This window comes from Zeugodacus cucurbitae, chromosome 3 (genome assembly GCF_028554725.1).
Source record: "Zeugodacus cucurbitae isolate PBARC_wt_2022May chromosome 3, idZeuCucr1.2, whole genome shotgun sequence".
NCBI lineage: Eukaryota > Metazoa > Arthropoda > Insecta > Diptera > Tephritidae > Zeugodacus > Zeugodacus cucurbitae.
The window spans coordinates 32,043,777-32,063,778 of NC_071668.1; the positions used below are offsets into that span (position 1 = coordinate 32,043,777).

Consider the following 20,002-nt stretch of genomic DNA (forward strand, 5'->3'; position numbering starts at 1 on the left):
GTGAGTAAAATTGTTTGTTTTATTAATAAAATTAAATAAATAAATAATTAAATTTTCTTTATTTAACAAATCAATTTGTATTTAATTATTTTAATTTTCGAATTAAAATATGGTGTAAATATGTTGAAACAGTAACACTATGCTCTTTGCAATTTTGCAATGAGCAACATGTGGCAGTTGATATTCTTTTAAAAAATCATAGACCCGTATGTATTTATTAACGATCTCAATTAGATCCCCACTGCGTAAAGCCTTCATAGCAAATTCGAAATCCACTGCAATATTATTTAAAAACACAGCAAGACTTCCTCGATTACTGCAAATTGCCGCAGTAATATTGTTGCATTTTGGTGTTTGGTATATGTATGTAAAATGCGTATTTGGAAATAAAAGTCCTAATCTCGAATATCAAATCACAATTAAGTGAACGTATAGTCGTGGAATCGCATGGGCGTCATATGTTGATACTAAATATGTTTTAAAGTTCTCTCAAGTGTTATATCAAAGCAGTACTTATTTATTAAGATTCAAAAACTTCTCATTTAATTTGATTGACAGTCCTAAAATTACATCCATAACCAACAGACATTGAAGCGATAGCTCGAGTGTACAAAAAATTACGTCGAAATACATATGTATGTACATCGATCAAACGTCAATCGCGCAACACAAACTTTTAAGTCAAAAACCATTTCTGAGGAATTATACGCTCAATTTCACCAAAACTTGGTATGTAATATTTCCTATATATCCTGACATTACAATTTTATACTCCATCTGATTTAACTTTAAATAAAACAAGTAAGGAATGGTTTAGTTCGGATGTAACCGAACATTTTATAATCTCGCAATTTATTGAAGAAATTTTATTTACATAACACACAACTTTCCCCATAAATTCGACATAAAGTTTAATAGAATAACGAAAATCGTCATATATAGTAGGGCTGAGGTAATTTCCGATTTCATTCATTTTCACCAGCAAGGTACACTATATCCAAGACTAACACTTAATTATGCTAAGATATCTCACATATTAACCAATACATATATACGGAATAAAGCCCACCGTATTTTTGAAAAACCTATAAACCTATATATTAGGTAGGGAGCTAGGAGATGTTATGACCCGATTTTAATAATTTTTGGAACAGAACACTATTAAAAGAAAACAATTTCCTCTGAATTTCATTAAATTATCTAAGAGATTTACCCTTAGGCGCTGAATTGAACATGTTCGATAGCTGGGTCGTTGAAAAGTTATAGTCCGTTTTCGACAATTTTTTCACAAATGAAGCCAGAGATGATATACACTATTTGTGTAAAGTTTTATTCCGCTGTCTTCATTGGTTCCTTATGTATATATTATAAAGTAAGGGAATAAGATGGACTTCAAAATTGAGTTATAAGGAAATTAGTCGTGGTTGTGAATTGATTTCGCCCAGTTTTTGTCCGTGTTATCAGGGTGTCAAGAAAATATTATATACCGAATTTCATTGAAATCTCTCGAGTAGTTCCTGAGATATGTTTTTTGACCCATAAGTGAGCAATGCCACGCCCATTTTCAATTTTGCAAAAAAATCTGACTGCAGCTTCCTTCTGCCATTTCTTCTGTAAAATTTAGTGTTTCTGACGTTTTTCGTCGTTTCGCACTTTTAGTAATTTTCAACCTAACCTTTGTATGCAAGGTGGGCGTGGTTATTATCCGATTTCCTTAATTTTTGGATTGTGTTAAGAAGTGGCTAAAAGAAACGACTGCAGAAAGTTTGGTTTATATAGTTTTATTGGTTTGCGAAATAACCGATTTGGCCCACTTCTTCTTCTCCTTGACTGGCGTAGACACCGCTTACGCGGTTATAGCCGAGTCCAAAACAGCGCGCCACGTATCCCTCCTTCTGGCAGTTTGGCGCCAATTGGTTATACCAAGCGAAGCCAGGTCCCTCTCCACCTGGTCCTTCCATCGGAGTGGACGTCTCCCTCTTCCTCGGCTTCCACCAGCGGGTACTGCATCGAATACTTTCAGAGCTGGAGCACTTTCATCCATTCGAACAACATGACCTAGCCAGCTAGCTGGACTATTTCTATGTCGTCGAATAACACATACAGCTCATCGTTCCATCGTCTGCGGTATTCGCCGTTTCCAATTTTTAAGGGACCATAAATCTTCCGCAAAACCTTTCTCTCGAAAACTCCTAGTGCCGTCTCATCGGATGTTGACATCGTCCACGCTTCTGCACCGTAAAGTAGGACGGGAATGATGAGAGACTTGTAGAGTTTGGTTTTTGTTCGTCGAGAGAGGACTTTACTTTTCAATTGCCTACTTAGTCCATAGCAGCACCTGTTGGCAAGAGTGATTCTGCGTTGGATTTCCCGGCTGACCACTTACCCAAAAAAATTACATCCAAATATGCCCCTTGCTAGTGCGATTTCAAATTTTACTGTTATAACTGTATTTATGGCTTTATTATGACACTTTATGTGTTTTGGTTTTCGCCATTTTGTGGGCGTGGCAATGGTATTGCCAATTTTCGAAAGCAACCCTCTCACGGTCCCAAGGAACATGTGTTCCAAGTTTCATTAAGATATCTCAATTTTTACTCAAGTTATCGCTTGCACGAACAGACGGACGGACAGACGGAAGGACAGACATCCGGATTTAAACTCCACTCGTCATCCTGATCATTTATATATATATAACCCCATATCTAACTCTTTTATTTCTTGGTGCCACAAACAACCATTAAGAGAACAAAACTATAATACTCTCTTTAGCAACTTTGTTGCGAGAGTATAAAAATGTTTTTTTTATCCCGTATATATCGGTCAATATTCAATATACATATCTTAACATATGGCAAAAGTGAATCTTATCGGTCCGTGAATTACATCAGTGTATAATATAATATATTCTCATTGACTTTATGACGAAAATTTCGGGCAATGTCTGAATTATCTTATTAAAATTGACATAAATCACAGGCACAATTAAGTTTTATACCAAAATTAATTAAAGGACCTCAGACCGTCTCCTGGTACTAATATATGATGTGTAGTGATATGTTTGATATTTTAGGTAAATAAAGATGTGTTTTCACTCCAAGATTATTTACAGTGTACGAATGAAATCAGTATATAACTTGGGTGGCCCTGTACTCCTAATAATAATGATTTCTGCCTTAATTTCTATAATACCAACCATGTGTACCAAGTTTCATCAATATATCTCAAGTTTTACTCAAGTAATCACTTGCAAGGACAGACAGGCATCCTGATTTCCACTCGTCTCGTTATCCTGCAAAATGATCGCTATAGTTTCACAAGAAGTATTTCAACTAATACTATAGTATTTCAACAGATACTACATTTATGTTAGTTTATTAAGATTGAGGACGAATATTATATAATTTAATATCTTCACGTATTCGGAGAAAAGTTTGGCTTTCTTAAAAAAATGGATTAGTTTGAAAAAGTTTAATACGATAGTGTCGACTACTTGGTTGTAATAATAATAAAAAACACAAGCGTGACACTGCTGTAAACTTAATATGTCGACACAAATAACAATTATATAATATTTAAGTAAAATAGCAAAGTTCATCCAAATGGCTTGCCAGTTCTTATTTTTAGTAACCAGAAGACATTGTTATGTCTCTTATAATTTGTATTTACATCGTAAATATTCCGTTATATGTACATATATATGCATTGTGAATGCCACTGCACATATGAATGAAAACATATAAATTTTATATTGGAATCATATATGTATGTAGTTTGAGATCGCTTTCTGATAAAACGAAAGGTGATGTATTGAGAAGTGAGATCGTTCAAAAATTACGAAAATGTTAATGTAATATGGCTCAAATGTTTAGACAATATCAATACTTCATTTTATAATGCCTTACTACGAATAAACCTCATTCCAGAAAAGGAAAGTCACGTAAAACTACAAAAATATGACATCCTTATAGAAATAGCATCCTTTTATAGGATCTGTAGCAATAGCATCTGAACTAAATTTGCAAGAGCACTCTACTAAAACGTGCATTCATAGGATTAGGTCCATCATGGTGTATAGGTGTTTTCCTGGCCTGGCGTTGGGTCAATATTTTAAATTAAGAAAAATATGGTCAAGCATCTTTAAGTTCAAATGTATGTGATTGGCGTTGCAACCGTTTAGCCGGTTATAGCCGAATCGACGGTAGTGCGCCACCTCTCTCTCTCCTTCGCAGTTCGGCGCCAGTTGGAGATCCCAAGTTTAACCAGGTCGCTCTCCACCTGGTCCCTCCCACGGAGTGGAGGCCTCGGCTTCCTCCGGCGTGTACTGTATCGAACACTTTCAGGGCTGGAGTGTTTTCGTCCATTCGGACAACATGACCTAGACAGCGTAGGCGCTGTCTTTTTATTCGCTGAACTATGTCAATGCCGTCGTATAACTCGTACAGCTCATCGTTCCATCGTCTGCGGTATTCGCCGTTGCCAATGTTCTGAGGACCATAAATCTGGCGCAAAATTTTCCTCTCGAAAACTCCTAGTGTCGTCTCATCTGATGTTGACATCGTCCAAGCTTCTGTACCGTAAAGCAGGACGGGAATGATAAGAGACTTGTAGAGCTTGATTTTGGTTCGTCGAGAGAGGACTTTACTGTTCAATTGCCTACTCAGTCCAAAGTAGCACCTGTTGGCAAGAGTTATTATGCGCAGGATTTCGAGGCTGACATTGTTCGTGTTGTTGATGCTGGTTCCCAGGTATACGAAATTATCTACGACCTCGAAGTTATGACTGTCAACAGTGACGTGGGAGCCAAGACGCGAATGCGCCGACTGTTTGCTTGATGACAGGAGATATTTCGTCTTGTCCTCATTCACCTCCAGACCCATTCGCTTCGCCTCCTTATCCATGCGGGAAAAAGCAGAACAAACGGCGCGGTTGTTGCTTCCGATGATATCAATATCATCGGCGTACGCCAGGAGCTGTACATTCTTGTAGAAGATTGTACCTTCTCGGTTTATCTCTGCAGCTCTTATAATTTTTTCCAGCATCACGTTAAAGAAGTCGCACGATAGTGAGTCACCTTGTCTGTAACCTCGTTTGGTATCGAACGGCTCGGAGAGGTCCTTCCCAATCATGACGGAGCTTTTGGTGTTGCTCAACGTCAACTTACACAGCCGTATTAGTTTTGCGGGGATACCAAATTCAGACATCGCGGCATAAAGGCAGCTTCTTTTGGTGCTGTCGAAAGCAGCTTTAAAATCGACAAAAAGGTGGTGTATGTCGATCCTCTTTTCACGGTTTCAAATACTTGAATATAATATGCTACCTTTTGTTAAGGGGAATTGCCTTTAAAATAGGGACACCAGCAAGACAATGGCCCCAAATATACACTTGGAATCGTTTTCGGACAATGTTGTTTAATATATGGGTTGGCCTGTGCAATAAATCTCATACTACGTTCGGACCGACATTGAAAACCTCTTGAAAACACAATTTGTGGATTGTGGAACCAAAGTCGTTCTGACCGACTTCCTACCTCTCACCGCAGGAATTTATTTTTTTGTACTTTTGTTTTTTCTCCATTCTTTTTTAAAATGTCAAGAAATATCAGCTGACAATGTGGATGGCAAAATATGTCTTCCAATTATATCGACTAAACTAGAGCAGACATCGATTATAATGAGTGCAATGTAAGTTTTCAGCGAGAACTGTGATTTTGTTTGACAGATTTTGCAAGGATGAAAACACAAGTTTTCGAACGAAAACCCATTTTTTCAATGTCGGTCCGAACGTAGTATTATCTTATAAATAATTCTTATAGAAAGTTTGTGGAAAACTTTCAAGAGGCACATAGGACAAAAAGTTCCAAAATCAAAGCTGATTTATGTAAAAATTAAGTTGATCCCCGAAGATGGAGTCATATGTAGAAGTTCACGTAAGTGAGGAAAGTTTCTGACTGTCATTCACTTGGGAGTGGCCAGGAACGATTCTTTTACATGTGGCTCAAGCAGTTCACGACTTCCGGTCTTAGACCAAGTATCCTCTGGGTAGCCAACAGACATCCGTTTGGAGGCGAGCTAAAGTGAGAAGGCGAATCCCGCTTATGCGGTTGTGCGTAGGGTTTGGGACCCACCACATAAAAACACCCCCCAATGAAAAGAAAGAAACAGCCTCGGATGAGAGACCCCAATTTTGATGACGACCACTGCAAACGTTTAAAGGACTACGAATTAAAGGCATGCACCTGGAATGTCCGGACCCTTAATTGGGAAGGTGCCTCTGCCCAGCTGGTTGATGTCCTCGTAAGAGTAAAAGCTGACATCCCCGCAATCCAAGAAATGCGATGGACGGGACATGGACGGAAGAAGATGGGTCCTTGTGACATCTACTACAGCGGCCATATAAAGGAGCGCAAATTCGGTGTGGGATTCGTGGTGGGAGAGAGACTCCGTCGTCGAGTTCTGGCATTCACTCCGGTGGATGAACGTCTCAAAGCGAAGTTCTTCAACATATCGCTGATTTGCGCCCACGTGATCAAAGATACCTTCTATGAGCGCCTAGAACGTACCTATGAGCGCTGCCCCCGCCACGATGTCAAAATCGTGCTTGGCGATTTCAACGCTAGGTTGGGTAAAGAAGGTGTCTTTGGCCCAACAGTCGGAAAATTCAGCCTCCATGACGAAACATCACCAAACGGTCTGAGGCTGATCGACTTCGCCGGGACCCGAAATATGACTAGATTCCAGTATAAGAAAATCCATCAAGCTACTTGGCTGTCCCCGGATCGAATCACTCGCAACCAGATCGATCATGTTGTGATAGATGGACGACATGTCTCCAGTGTTTTTGATGTGCGTACGCTTCGTGGTCCCAACATCGACTCGGACCACTATCTTGTAGCAGCTAAGATACGCACCCGCCTCTGTGTAGAAAAGCGCACACGTCAACAAACACAAGGAAGGTTCGACTTCGAGAAGCTGCAATCACTTCTGCTGTCTGAGAGCAGAGGTGATCTAGTTATTGATGACCAGAGTATACTGAGTTTGTGGAGGGAACACTTCTCCAGCCTGCTGAATGGCAGTGAAAGTACAACACCAGGAGATGGCGAACCCGATTCCCCAATCGACGACGATGGAGCAGATGTTCCATTGCCCGACCGTGAAGAAATTCGAATAGCAATTACCCGCTTGAAGAACAATAAGGCGGCGGGGGCCGATGGATTACCGGCCGGGCTATTCAAATACGGCGGCGAAGAGCTGATAAGGTGCTTGCATCAGCTTCTTTGCAGAATATGGTCGGAAGAAAGCATGCCTGACGATTGGAATCTCAGTGTACTCTGCCCAATACACAAAAAGGGAGACCCCACAATTTGCGCCAATTACCGTGGGATAAGCCTCCTCAACATCGCGTATAAGGTTCTGTCCAGCGTATTGTGTGAAAGACTAAAGCCCACCGTCAACAAACTGATTGGCCCTTATCAGTGTGGCTTTAGACCTGGAAAATCAACAACAGACCAGATATTCACCATGCGCCAAATTTTGGAGAAGACCCATGAAAATAGGATCGACTCACACCATCTCTTTGTCGACTTTAGTTCTAAATTTAATCAAACCGTGTTGGGAAGGCAAATAACTGGAAGTGAGTACTTAGTACAGTGTACTATGCATACATCTATAGAATTATATCTACATTCATCATTTAAATATCCGTGGACATGTTATTTAAACATTATAAACCAATAATTCAGAATACGTGCCCATGCAAATTTAATATCGACATAGTGAAGCGTAAAGTTGAAAAATAATAAACCAATACTCTGATGCAAATAGCTACATGATATGTGCGTACATCTTTATGGAAAATAACTATGTGTACTGTAATCTCTACACTTAATAAAACAATTGTGTAAGACTTTTACATGTGATTATGAGATTTAACTGACGACAGTCCCTCTGATAAGTGTAAGTGGGATACAAGTAATCAATGAAATCTAAAGAAAAAGCAATTAATTTAAATTTCTCTACAAATAAATGCATTAAATTATCAAAATAACAATGAAACTTTTTTAGGTTGCAGGCAGCAATACATACGAAAGCACATGTATCCAACGTACCTGCGTATTACTCCAATTCGCATCTTTATACTTATTTCGGATATAAAATGTTATATATAGATGTTTCAACGACCTCAGATTAATTACCTTGTTTCAGCACAAACTCACGCTCAACACGCATACATATGTGTATGCATATATGAAGAAAATTACAAATTTCACAAATAAAATACCGCGATATAGAAGACGCACGATACAGAAGAGGCACAACAACTACAACTGTCACATAAATCAATAAGTTATTGAATTGTTGTTTGCACGCTCCTTAATTATACCAAATGATGTTAAGTGGTGAGGGAAGTACATCGTCCATTTCAAAGAAAAAGTCTCAGCAGAGCAACAACATTGTTAATTTAAGACCGAAGAAGAAGATCAAAAGTCTGCATGAATTATTTCTGGAAATATTGGACGCAGTACTATCATGTGTCATAGTGGCACCTTGCGTAATTGCCTATTGGCGAGGTACTTGGGAATTAATGGGAGTTTTATTATTCCCACGGAGCATGCCGTTGTCTGCGCTGATGTCCTTTTTGATTGGTCTTTCTGGTCATTTCTTTTTTACAATCACTCAATCTTTTTTTCGAAGTTACATTCATCCCGATAAGCGTCGCCTCACCTATTACGTAATTTCGCGAAGCTACACAGCTTTATTTGGCATCGTATGCGTGAATATGTGGCGAGGGTCGTGGATCCTATGCGATTGGCTCACCAGTGCGGACTCCTTAATAATAATTGCCGCTGTAACGTTGGTGTCTTTGATGTTCCTCATTGCAACACGTACTGTTCGAAACTTAAGCGCCGCTCCTTATGCTGTTACAATGGATCATAAAAGTGATTATTTCGACGTTGATACTATGTTTAAAATACCGGTAAGTTCAGATATACATATGTATATAAGTATTTAAAAATCATATCTAAAACAAATGTTCATAATATCTTCCTTAACATGTCTAGATTTCTTCTTCCCCTTTAGTAAGTAAAAATTTTACTTTACTTCCAACTCGTTATAGCCCGTATACATTTTTACTTGATGTCAATATTATTACTCATTATAAAGTAATTAGTTGATAATATTTCACATTTAGTTTTCTAAATGATGACAATTTATTGTTAACTATAATATTTAATATTTTGAATTAGCAACATTTTTAATTAGGCCCAAACTTGAACCGAAAATTATGTGGTGGATATCTCAAGAGAATTTAAAAAGTCAATATGAAAATTGAAATTTCATCAGCAACAGTGACGATTGATTCAAAAGACAATAGATCTAGTGACAACATTCTTTGTGTCTTCAAATTAATTTCGTTATCAACCGAGCTCTTTCACGGTCTGCTTTCCCTTTCTCTTATGATTGAGAAGCACAAAGTCGAGCCATACTAACGCGGCGTTCATCACATGCGATTTCATGTTCTTCTTCAGTCCTTTCATTCACAATGTTTCAAATACTAGTTACATTATAGCTTTGTCTGGAAAGATTTGATCGTCTTGATCGCGGCAAATAGGAAATCAAAACTCGAAGCAACACATAAACCGAACAATAAACCAACTTATAAACAACGTATTGCTTGTTATCAGTTGCTTTTTATACTCTCGCAACAAAGTTGCTAAAGAGAGTATTATAGTTTTGTTCACATAACGGTTGTTCGTAACACCCAAAACTAAACGAGTTAGATATAGGGTTAAATATACCAAAGTGATCAGGGTGAAGAGTCGAGTTCAAATCCGTCTGTCCGTCTGTGCAAGCTGTAACTTGAGTAAAAATTAAGATATCTTGATGAAACTTGGCACACTTGTTTCTTGGCACCATAGGAAGGTTGCTTTCGAAGATGGGAAATCGGACCACTGCCACGCTCACAAAATGGCGAAAAACGAAAACACATAAAGTGCCATAACTAAACCATAAATAAAGCTATGGAAATACAATTTTGTTCAAAGGATCGCACTATGAAGGGGCATATTTGGATGTAATTTTTTTTGAAGAAGTGGGCGTGGCCCCGTCCCCTACTAAATTATTTGTACATATCTCGTAAACTACTTAAGCTATATCAACCAAACTTTCTAGAATCGTTTCTTTTAAAAATGGAGGATATCGCCAACCTTCCATACAAAGGTTATGTTGAAAACTACTAAAAATGCTTTAATTCAGTAAGGGAAAACACCAGAAACCTTAAATTTCATTATAAAGAAAGTACAGAAGGGCTCCACCCAAATTGGTATACAAACTTTTAAGTAGGTGGGGCTCCGCTCACTTATAGGTCAAAAACCATATCTCCGAAACTACCCGACCAATATCGATGAAATTTGGTTTGTATTTTCCTTGCATCCTAATGATATGTTGTGAAAATAGGCCAAATCGGTTCACAACCACGCTTACTTCCTATATACCAGAACTTTGAAGCCGATCTGAATAGTTTACTTTACAATATGTAAAGTAGTATGCACTAGTGAAGATATCGGAACCGAATTTTGCATAAATACTGCAGTTATAGTGTGGCAGCCCCTTTCTAAAAATTGCAGAAATCGGACCATAGGTTTTCAATATGTTTTCAAGACCCCTATATATCGTACATGAGGACCTCGGTGCTTCTAACCTAATATTAGGGTTTTCAATGGACTTTATACCATATATATGACGAATATGTGGGTCAAATTGTGTATTTTATAATATTAATAAAATTAAATAAATAAATTGCGAGAGTATAAAATGTTCCGCCACAACCGAACTTAGTCCTTCCTTACTTGTTATTTTTCGATTTTTATCAAATGAACGGCTACACTGATGTTTTCAATAATTGAATTGATTGATTGATTTAAAAGACATTAGATGTCTTGGCAACAACTGAAACATTTTTTTTTTTTTGCCAAAATAGCCCAATTACTGAACGGGTTATGATCCAACTAATTATTTTGTATGTTCCGAAAAATATCTCAACGTATTTGGTTGTAATTTCATTCTACCACTCCAAATACATAGACATTTTTTGAAAAATATTTTGAATCCTTTTGAAGTTGTATGCGCATGTTCATGGTCAAAGGAAGTATAGAAATCTATATTTCGCAGTAAAAATCGTAAGTTTAAATGTGCGTTAATTTCATCGACGAAAGTAATGCTAGGAATCACTGACAAAGTGTGTTAGAAATCTCCAGGGAGTAGCAAAACCGGACCAAGTTGACGGTAAAAAGTTCCATAGTTCGATAAATTATCTGTTAGAGTCTTATTGTACTGAAAAATATTTACTGGACATTTCAATATAATATCCAAATATATAGCGCTGATTTTTCCAAGTTTTATTCCGATATCTTCATTGGTGTTTACAGAATTTATTGTTGTGTTATACTGGAAGTTGTTGTCCGCTTTCGTCCATTATAACATAAGAATGTCAAAAATATTTTTTGGAGTGAAACTTCATGTTTCTAATATTGCCAATGGCCAAGTGTACCATTGCGACTACAGAAAGAAAACTACCTTATTTCTCAAGTTGAATCAAACTTCACATAGTGTTCAAAATTTCAATAAATAAATTTCGGTTCAGTAGTGTAGGAGTGAATCCCGGACAAATAACGTGACGTGAAATTTGTACCTACATACATACATGTCCTAAGGGAACGGGATACAAAATACTATATCCTTTTCCCCGGTCCCAAGCTGCTTACCAAAATTTCAGGCCGTTCTTGAGTTATAAATAGTGTAACTAACGCGACTTTCTTTTACATATGTATATAAATATACATACATACATTGATTACAAATTGTTTGTATGAGATTATTGAAAATTGTTGGTTTTAGCCTTCTTATTTTCCAAATTTTTTTAGTATCCTCTACGTATGAACCATCCTTATACTTCGAGGAACATTCTAAATAAAAATTAGCAGAATCGGTTCAGCAGTTCTCGGGATTTGCACTTAGCAACACATTAAGCGATTTATTTTTATATTATAGATATACTAACTTTGTATAAAAGACTTAATGGTGTTAATTATTTTTTGATGATTATAACCTTTTTTTGGTGGATACCCATAGTGAATGCAGTTATATTATCTATACTATCTATACTAATATTATAAATAGGAAAGGTTTGTTTTTTTTTTGTTTGTTTGTCTCGAATAGGCTCCGAAACTACTGTACCGATTTGAAAAATTCTTTCACCGTTGGAAAGCTATACTATCCCTGAGTGACATAGACTATATTTAGTTTAAAAAAAAAATAGGGTTCCTTACCAAAACTCCGATAATGTAAAAAAAATACCAAATTTTTAATCGCGAATGCTGCGAAAACGATTGAAGATATAATAAAGTGTTGTACTACAATTTTGTAGAACTTATCATTATCTACAAAAATGCAACATCATATCTCTAACTATTATAGTTTTGTCACAATAAACGATTTTATATAAAAAAATTAATTAAAATTAATTACTTGAAAAGGCTCTTTATTTGTACCTTAGTATTAATCCTTATCGAAATAAATGATTTATTATTTAAGATCGCTTCAAAACCTTTATATAACTTTTTGAATTATTAGATTGACGTTCCATTCAAAAGATATCACGAGTTAAAAATTTTGAAAAGCCGCTCGGCGGCTAACTATGCGTTGTAGAGTTGTAGGCGTCACCCGGGCACGGGGGTACGGGAGGGGGGTTAAGATCACTCGCGCGGTCGGCTCCCTACGGAATGGTCGTGTGCGGAATTAAAAAAAATTGTCGCTTGATAATAATATAATATAAAAATGAATTGCTGTTCGTTTGTGCCGCAAAAAAACGAGAACGGCCAAACCGATCTGGCTAATTTTAGTCTTGAAATATTCGTGGAAAGCCAGAAAAATATTAGAAAGTCAGTAAATATGGAAAAATTGCGAGGAAGATAATAATAAGAGAATTTTATTCGAGTTGACAAGAAAAATATAAAAAGAGAAAACAAAAAAATTATATTTTGAAGGTCATCATTGTTGCTTTGTTAAAATATTTTTGTTATTGTTCAATTGTATGTATAAGGTTGTGTCGATAGCCCAAAACAATTTGTAACAAATAAGGAAAGGCTAAGTTCGGGTCCAACCGAACATTTTATACTCTCGCAATTTATTGATGTAATTTTATTAAGATAACAAACAATTTGACATATATATTCGCCATAAAGTCCAATAGAAAATCATCATATATAGTATATGAGGGCTGATGTAATTCCCGAAAAAATTTCACTCATTTTCACCACCAAGATTAACGGGAATAGGGGCAACTTGGCACCTGTTAGTAGGCAAACAAACGGCACATTCGGTCTTGAAATTACTCCTAAATTTCAAATGAACGAAACACCAGTCGGCAAAATCGCCAAAAATAGCGCTTTAACGAAGATTTTCCAAATATTCAAGAAGTCGCTGGAGGTACTGCATAGGACTTTAAAATATCTTGATTGTCGATGAACTTTTTTGGTGGAGTCAGGATTCTGTTAGCAGGTGATTTACGCCAGACTCTTCCAATTATTCCTGGATCAACTGTTACTGACGGGCTAATCGCATGCCTAAAATCATTTAATTTGTGGCGACACATAAAGAATCGCCAATTAACAACTAACATATGAGTGTTTTTGCAACAATATCAAATTGCGATTGTAGAAGCAGTTGGCAGTTGACACCTCGATGGATTAATAGCATTTCCAACAGATTTCTGTCACTTCATTGACTCGAAAGAGAAGTTTTCCTGACATGAAACCTTAATATGATAACCATAAATGACTGATTGAATGTCCTATATTGGTGGTAAAAAAAAAGATATCGATGATCTTAATGCGACAATTTAGAATTTCGGTTCAAGTTGACACAGCTACAAACCAGGATTACGTAGTCAATTATCCCAAACTATTTAAAATTGCCTGTACTATCACCACTCACTTTGCAATTAAAAGTAGTGTGAGTTATCATCATGCTGCGTGACATAAATCAACCTCGAGTAATCAATATCATCGCCGAAGCCAAGATTGGACCAACTTAATTTAATGTATACCTTGGCCACAAAAAGGTGTGGCCGGGTCTGCTAGTATTACATATGTATATACTATGTAGGCATAAATAGGAATCTTCATCTGCTTCTTCTGTGCAGATTATAAAAAATTAAAGAAATTGTTAAAAAAAGAGGATAAGGTAAAATAAAAATATTTGCTGCTTACTTTACTAACTTTTTTCATATAATTCGCCGATTGATATTAAGGCATTCTGATAAATAGCTTAGCAATTTTAACTCCTTATTCAAAGAGCATTTCAGAAAGATGATCTAAATACAGTGGATCTTCCATAACACGAACTTCTTCAAGTTAAGTCGAAGATCGCCATAACTTGAACTTTTGAATTAGCAATAGCGTTTAGAAATCAAATTTCATACAAATTTCCTTCCTTAACTCGAATTTCTATAAGTCGAAGTTCTCCATAACTCGAAACTGCACTCAGATTTTTTTACAAAATAGAAAATGGGCGTGGCGTCACCCACTTATGGGTCAAAAACCACATCTCGGAAACTACTCGACCGATTCGAATGAAATTCGGTATATAGTATTTTCTTGACACCCTGAAGATGGAAAATGGGTGAAATGGTTCACAACCACGACTACTTTCCATATAACTCAATTTTAAATTCCATGTCATTCCTTCACTTTATAATATATACATACATAACGAACCAATGAAGATAGTGTAATAAAACTTTACACAAATACTGTATGAGATCAGTATCAGATCATAACTTGGGAGAAAAAATTTGAAACCGGAACTATAACTTTTAAATTCCCCGGATATCGAATTTGAAGAACTCAGTACCTAAGATAAAGTTTGTGGTCAGAGTTGGAGAACATGTTCTGTCGAACATCCTACAGAATTCTTAAAAGTCTTAAAAAATCTTTGATGAGTGCCAATTGATACTGATAAATGACCGAATCGTTCGAGGGCATGTGTGAAAGCAAAAGGTGACCATTTAAAAAAATATTTATAGATATAGCTAATTTTTACATATATAGTACATATGTACGGCATTATTAAATAAAAATGACTCTATTAAAAAATTGCTTTTTTTCACTACTTGCCGATATAAATATATCAAAAACGATTCCGTGACAAAGCATAAGATATCTGTGCATTTCTTTTCCAGGACATTAGGATAACACGACGTATTTCATGGGCTTTTAATTTTACAAATGCTAGAATAATATCGAGTGGCTTTAACCCAACTCAACCCATTATTCCTTCTTACCTCTTCTTTTTAAATATTATTATAATTAACTACAACTATTTTTTAGGGTTTCCACCAGCCTGGCTTATATGTCCTCGATACACTGTTTTCCGTTTTGGTCATTGGAACATTAGTTGTAATTGTGTGGAGAGGAGTCTGGGGAATAATGGACATAACATTTTACCCATTCGACAAGACAAAGTCGTCTTGGAGCTCTTTGGTATGTAATTACACAAAATTAATATAAATATATATATCAGAAATTCGCATTAGCTTATTTTATTTATTTTTTTAACATATATATACATTATAAAATTTGAATTGGTTCTTTACCGATTTCGTTCAGAACGACACTATCGTTTTCGTATCCCAACCGCGATACCTCAGTAGCGCACTAAGCTACAAACTTCTGTCTTTTTTAAGATTTTTTTAACATATTTAATCTTATAAGTTTGCACGATTTAACGAAATGCAAAAATCCTTCGCAAAAATATGCAAGAACACCACTTTGAAGAAAATAAAGTATTTGTGTATATATGTATATACAATAGGACATCAAACACAGAGTTGCAACTAAGTCTCATTGTATGATAATTAACATGGGTTGCGATGTAGCAAACTTTGCAGCTATCTGTATTGTGTTTTGCATGTGTTTTGTTGTTGTGTCTTTGCAACCGTGCACCGTACAAGGGATTTGCAAGACCGAGAGAATTGCGAGGGGCAGAACAGAGGTAACACCAAAGCCATCTAGTTCCATTCATATATAAGAGTATACGGATACCTCTCTAAAGTATTATTACCCCGTATATGGCCACTATCATGTGACTTCCTCAACCTTTTGTTGGAAAATATAATACGAGCTGCAGAGCTAAATAGAGAACATACAATATTCTATAGGAGTGTACGGTTGCTGGCGTACGCCGATGGTATCGATATCAGGGCATCAACCGCCCTTAATTCTGCCTTTTCCAAACTGAATTAGGACGGGTATGGGTCTTGCGGAGAGTGAGGACAAGACGAAATATCATCCTGTCGGCGCATTCAAGTCTTTGCATCTCACTGATGACAGTAATAACTTTCAAGTTATAGATAATTTCGTCTATAATCGAAATCCAATGCAGAATATATCTTGCCCTCAGGTGCTATTTTAGACTAAATAGGTAATCAAAATGTAAAATCATGTTCCTCATAATTCCCGTCCTGCTTTATGGCGCAGAAGCGTGGCACTAAGAGTTTGAACAATAAGCTGTAGCTCAGGTTATGTTATCCGAATGAACGAAAGTACGCCTGCTTTGAAAGTGTTTGATGCAGAGGTAAAGGAAGACTTCCACTCAGTTAAGACCAGGTGGAGAAGGACATGGCATCACACAGGGAAAGTTAAAATCGAATGGCGCAGTGTTGTTAACTCGACTATGAACGAGTCCATCTACATGTATATCATTGATTCGCCACCCTCCCATTCGTATAACGAAAAATCAATAAGTAATTCAAACCCTTACTGCTTTTGGAGCGAAGAGAATATCATGCTGCCTCTGAACGACTTATAAATTTCATGAAAAACTTTTTACACACAAAAATAAAATCAAAGGAGTAATACAAATTAATACTTATCTTTGTTATTTACGAAATTACCATTAATTACATTTTGGATCCGTGCAGCTTGTTCATAACATAGTGGACACATCTCTTTTGTTTGAGTTCGATCAAATCTACTATATGAATGAAAAATTTATATTTATTAAAAAATTCACAACCGTCTGATCTCTATTATATAATGTATATCTTTTTTTTAGATACTTGGTTACATAACCGTCGTCATCACATTCGTTATTAGACCAATTATACGTTGCATATGCAAAAAAATTGACGGAATTTGTAAATTAATCATTTGTGACGTGTTCTATTTTTTAATCTTTTTCGGAGCAGTAAATGCATGGCGAGGAATATGGAACCTTTTGGATATTTACTTATATCCAGGTGAGTAGATTGTGATAACGTTGCTAAAAGAGAAATAGCTAGAAATTTCATTACATATGACATACGCATATATATTGATATTCTGAGAAATAACAGTTTACTGAACTAAAATAACTACAATTATATCGCTCTGTTTTTTACCATAATCATAAAAAGACACACTCATCTCGCACTTTCGACAATATATGTACATACATATCGAGCCTTTACCGCCATTTTAGCGTAAGCGACAAAACCCAAACTTTACAGGAGAAGGTTTTTTTTAATACTTTTAACCATTAATGCGGTAGTAATTTAAAATTTCTCATACATTAATGCTTTTCAGACATTTACATATATAATTGAAAAAAAAATTTAAATTACTACCACATTAATGGTTAAAAGTATTTTAAAAAAACCTTCTCCTGTAAAGTTTGGTTTTTGTCGCTTACGCTAAAATGGCGGTAAAGGCTCGATATGTACATATATAGTGTAAAGTCAATCAAAAGCAAAAAATATCATATTTTGCGTTTAAAGAAGATTAAGTGAAAGTGTAAAATGATTTCATAATTTTTTGGAACTTATTTTTGAAATAATATTTTTAGAGTTTTATTCACATAACGGTTGTTTGTGTCACCAAGAAATAAAAGAGTTAGATATGGGGTTATATGTATATATATAAATGATCAGGATGACGAGTGGAGTTGAAATCCGAATTTCTGTCCATCCGTATGTCCGTGCAAGTGATAATTTGAGTAAAAATTGAGATAGCGTAACGAAACTTAGAACACATAATCCTTGGCACCCTGAGGAGGTTGCTTTCATGGGCAAAATCGGTCCACTGCCACGCCCACAAAATGGCAAAAACCGAAAACCAAAAACCCTGCAGTCGGTTCGTTTAGCCGTTTCCTTATACAGTCCAAAAATTACAGAAATCGGATAATAACCACGCCCAACTCCCATACAAAGGTTATGTTGAAAATGACTAAAAATGCGTTTACTCACTAACGAAAAACGTCAGAAGCACTAAATTTTACATAAGAAATAGCACATTGAAGCTGCACTCAAATTTTTTAACAAAATGGAATTGGGCATGGCGTCGCCCACTTATAGGTCAAAATCCATATCTCAAGAACTACTCGACCGATTCGGTTCATAACCACAACTATTTCCGATATAACTCAATTTTGAATTCCATCTGATGCGTTCACTTTATAATATATGTATACATAAGGAGAAAGGTTTTGCGTAAGATTTATGGTCCTCTGAACATTGGCAACGGCGAATACCGCAGACGATGGAACGATGAGCTGTACGATTTATACGACGACATTGACATAGTTCAGCGAATAAAAAGACAGCGGCTACGCTGGCTAGGTCATGTTGTACGAATGGAAGAAAACACTCCAGCTCTGAAAGTGTTCGATGCAGTACCCGCTGGAGGAAGCCGCGGAAGAGGACGACCTCCACTCCTGTGGAAAGACCAAGTGCAAAGTGACCTGGCTTCACTTGGTGTTTCCAGTTGGCGCCAAAAAGCAAAAAGCAGGAACGAGTGGCGCGCTCTGGTGGATTCGGCTATAATCGCTTAAGCGGTTTCTACGCCAAATATATATATATATATATATATATACATAAGGATGCATTGTGTTATCTTTATAAAATTACATCAATAAATTGAGATAGTATAAAATGTTCGGTGACACCCGAACTTAGCCCTTGTTATGTATATTGTTTTATGAATATTTATTGTATTTAAATTTTACATCTGTTATCGATAAGTTTTCTGGTCTTTCATATCACTTTTTAAGCCTAATATGTTTTTATACTTTCGCAACAGAGTTACTAAGAGAGTAGTACATAGTTTTGTTCACATAACGGTTGTTTGTAACACCCAAAACTGAACGAGTTAGATATAGGGTTATATATACCAAAGTGATCACGGTGAAGAGTCCGGATGTCTGTATGTCCGTCCGTACGTCTGTGCAAGCTGTAACTTGAGTAAAAATTAAGATATCTTGATGAAACTTGGTACACTTGTTTCTTGACATCATTGGAAGGCTGCTTTCGAAGATGGTCAAAATCACTGCCACGCCCACAAACTGACAATAAAGCCATAACTAAGCCATAAATAAAGCTATGGAAGTTAAATTTGGCACAAAGGATCGCACTATGAATGGGCATATTTGGATGTAATTATTTTGGGGAAATGGGCGTGGCCCCGCCCCCTACTAAGTTTTTGTACATATCTCCTAAACTACTTAAGCTATATCAACCAAATTTTCTAGAATCATTTCTTTTAGGTACTACCTTATACAATCCAAAAATGGAGGAATTATAACAACGGCCACCTCCCATACAAAGGTTATGTTGAAAACTACTAAAAATGCTTTAATTCAGTAAGGGAAAACACTTCTTCTTCTTGACTGGCGTAGACACCGCTTACGCGGTTATAGCCGAGTCCACGACAGCGCGCCACGCATCTCTCCTTTTGGCAGTTTGGTGCAAATTGGGAACACCAAATGAAGCCAGGTCCTTCTCCACCTGGTCCTTCCATCGGAGTGGAGATCTCCCTCTTTCTCGGCTTCCACCAGCGGGTACTGCATCGAACACTTGCCGAGCTGGAGCATTTTCGTCCATTCGAACAACATGACCTAACTTCTTTTTATTCGCTGAACTACATACATATGTACATATGTCAATGACGTCGTATAAATCGTACAGCTCA

The 20,002-nt window shown here is 36.5% G+C and overlaps 1 protein-coding gene across 13 annotated transcripts in view; it reads left to right on the forward strand.

Annotated features, from left to right (window-relative positions):
• Window positions 1-20,002, forward strand: part of LOC105219245 (hypothetical protein) — a 46,334-nt gene that overhangs the window by 24,137 nt on the left and 2,195 nt on the right. For 5 of the 13 annotated variants that reach the window (XM_011195251.3, XM_054226700.1, XM_011195245.3 and 2 more), the window contains 3 exons: window positions 8,064-8,976; window positions 15,389-15,541; window positions 17,115-17,298. In XM_011195251.3, coding sequence (XP_011193553.1) covers window positions 8,386-8,976; window positions 15,389-15,541; window positions 17,115-17,298 — 928 coding nt within the window. In that variant the 5' untranslated portion in view covers window positions 8,064-8,385. Of the gene's footprint in view, window positions 1-4,561; window positions 5,685-5,815; window positions 7,633-7,741; window positions 7,956-8,063; window positions 8,977-15,388; window positions 15,542-17,114; window positions 17,299-20,002 lie in introns of those variants that run through there. The other 8 variants (XM_054226697.1, XM_054226698.1, XM_054226701.1 and 5 more) reach the window with 7 other exon arrangements.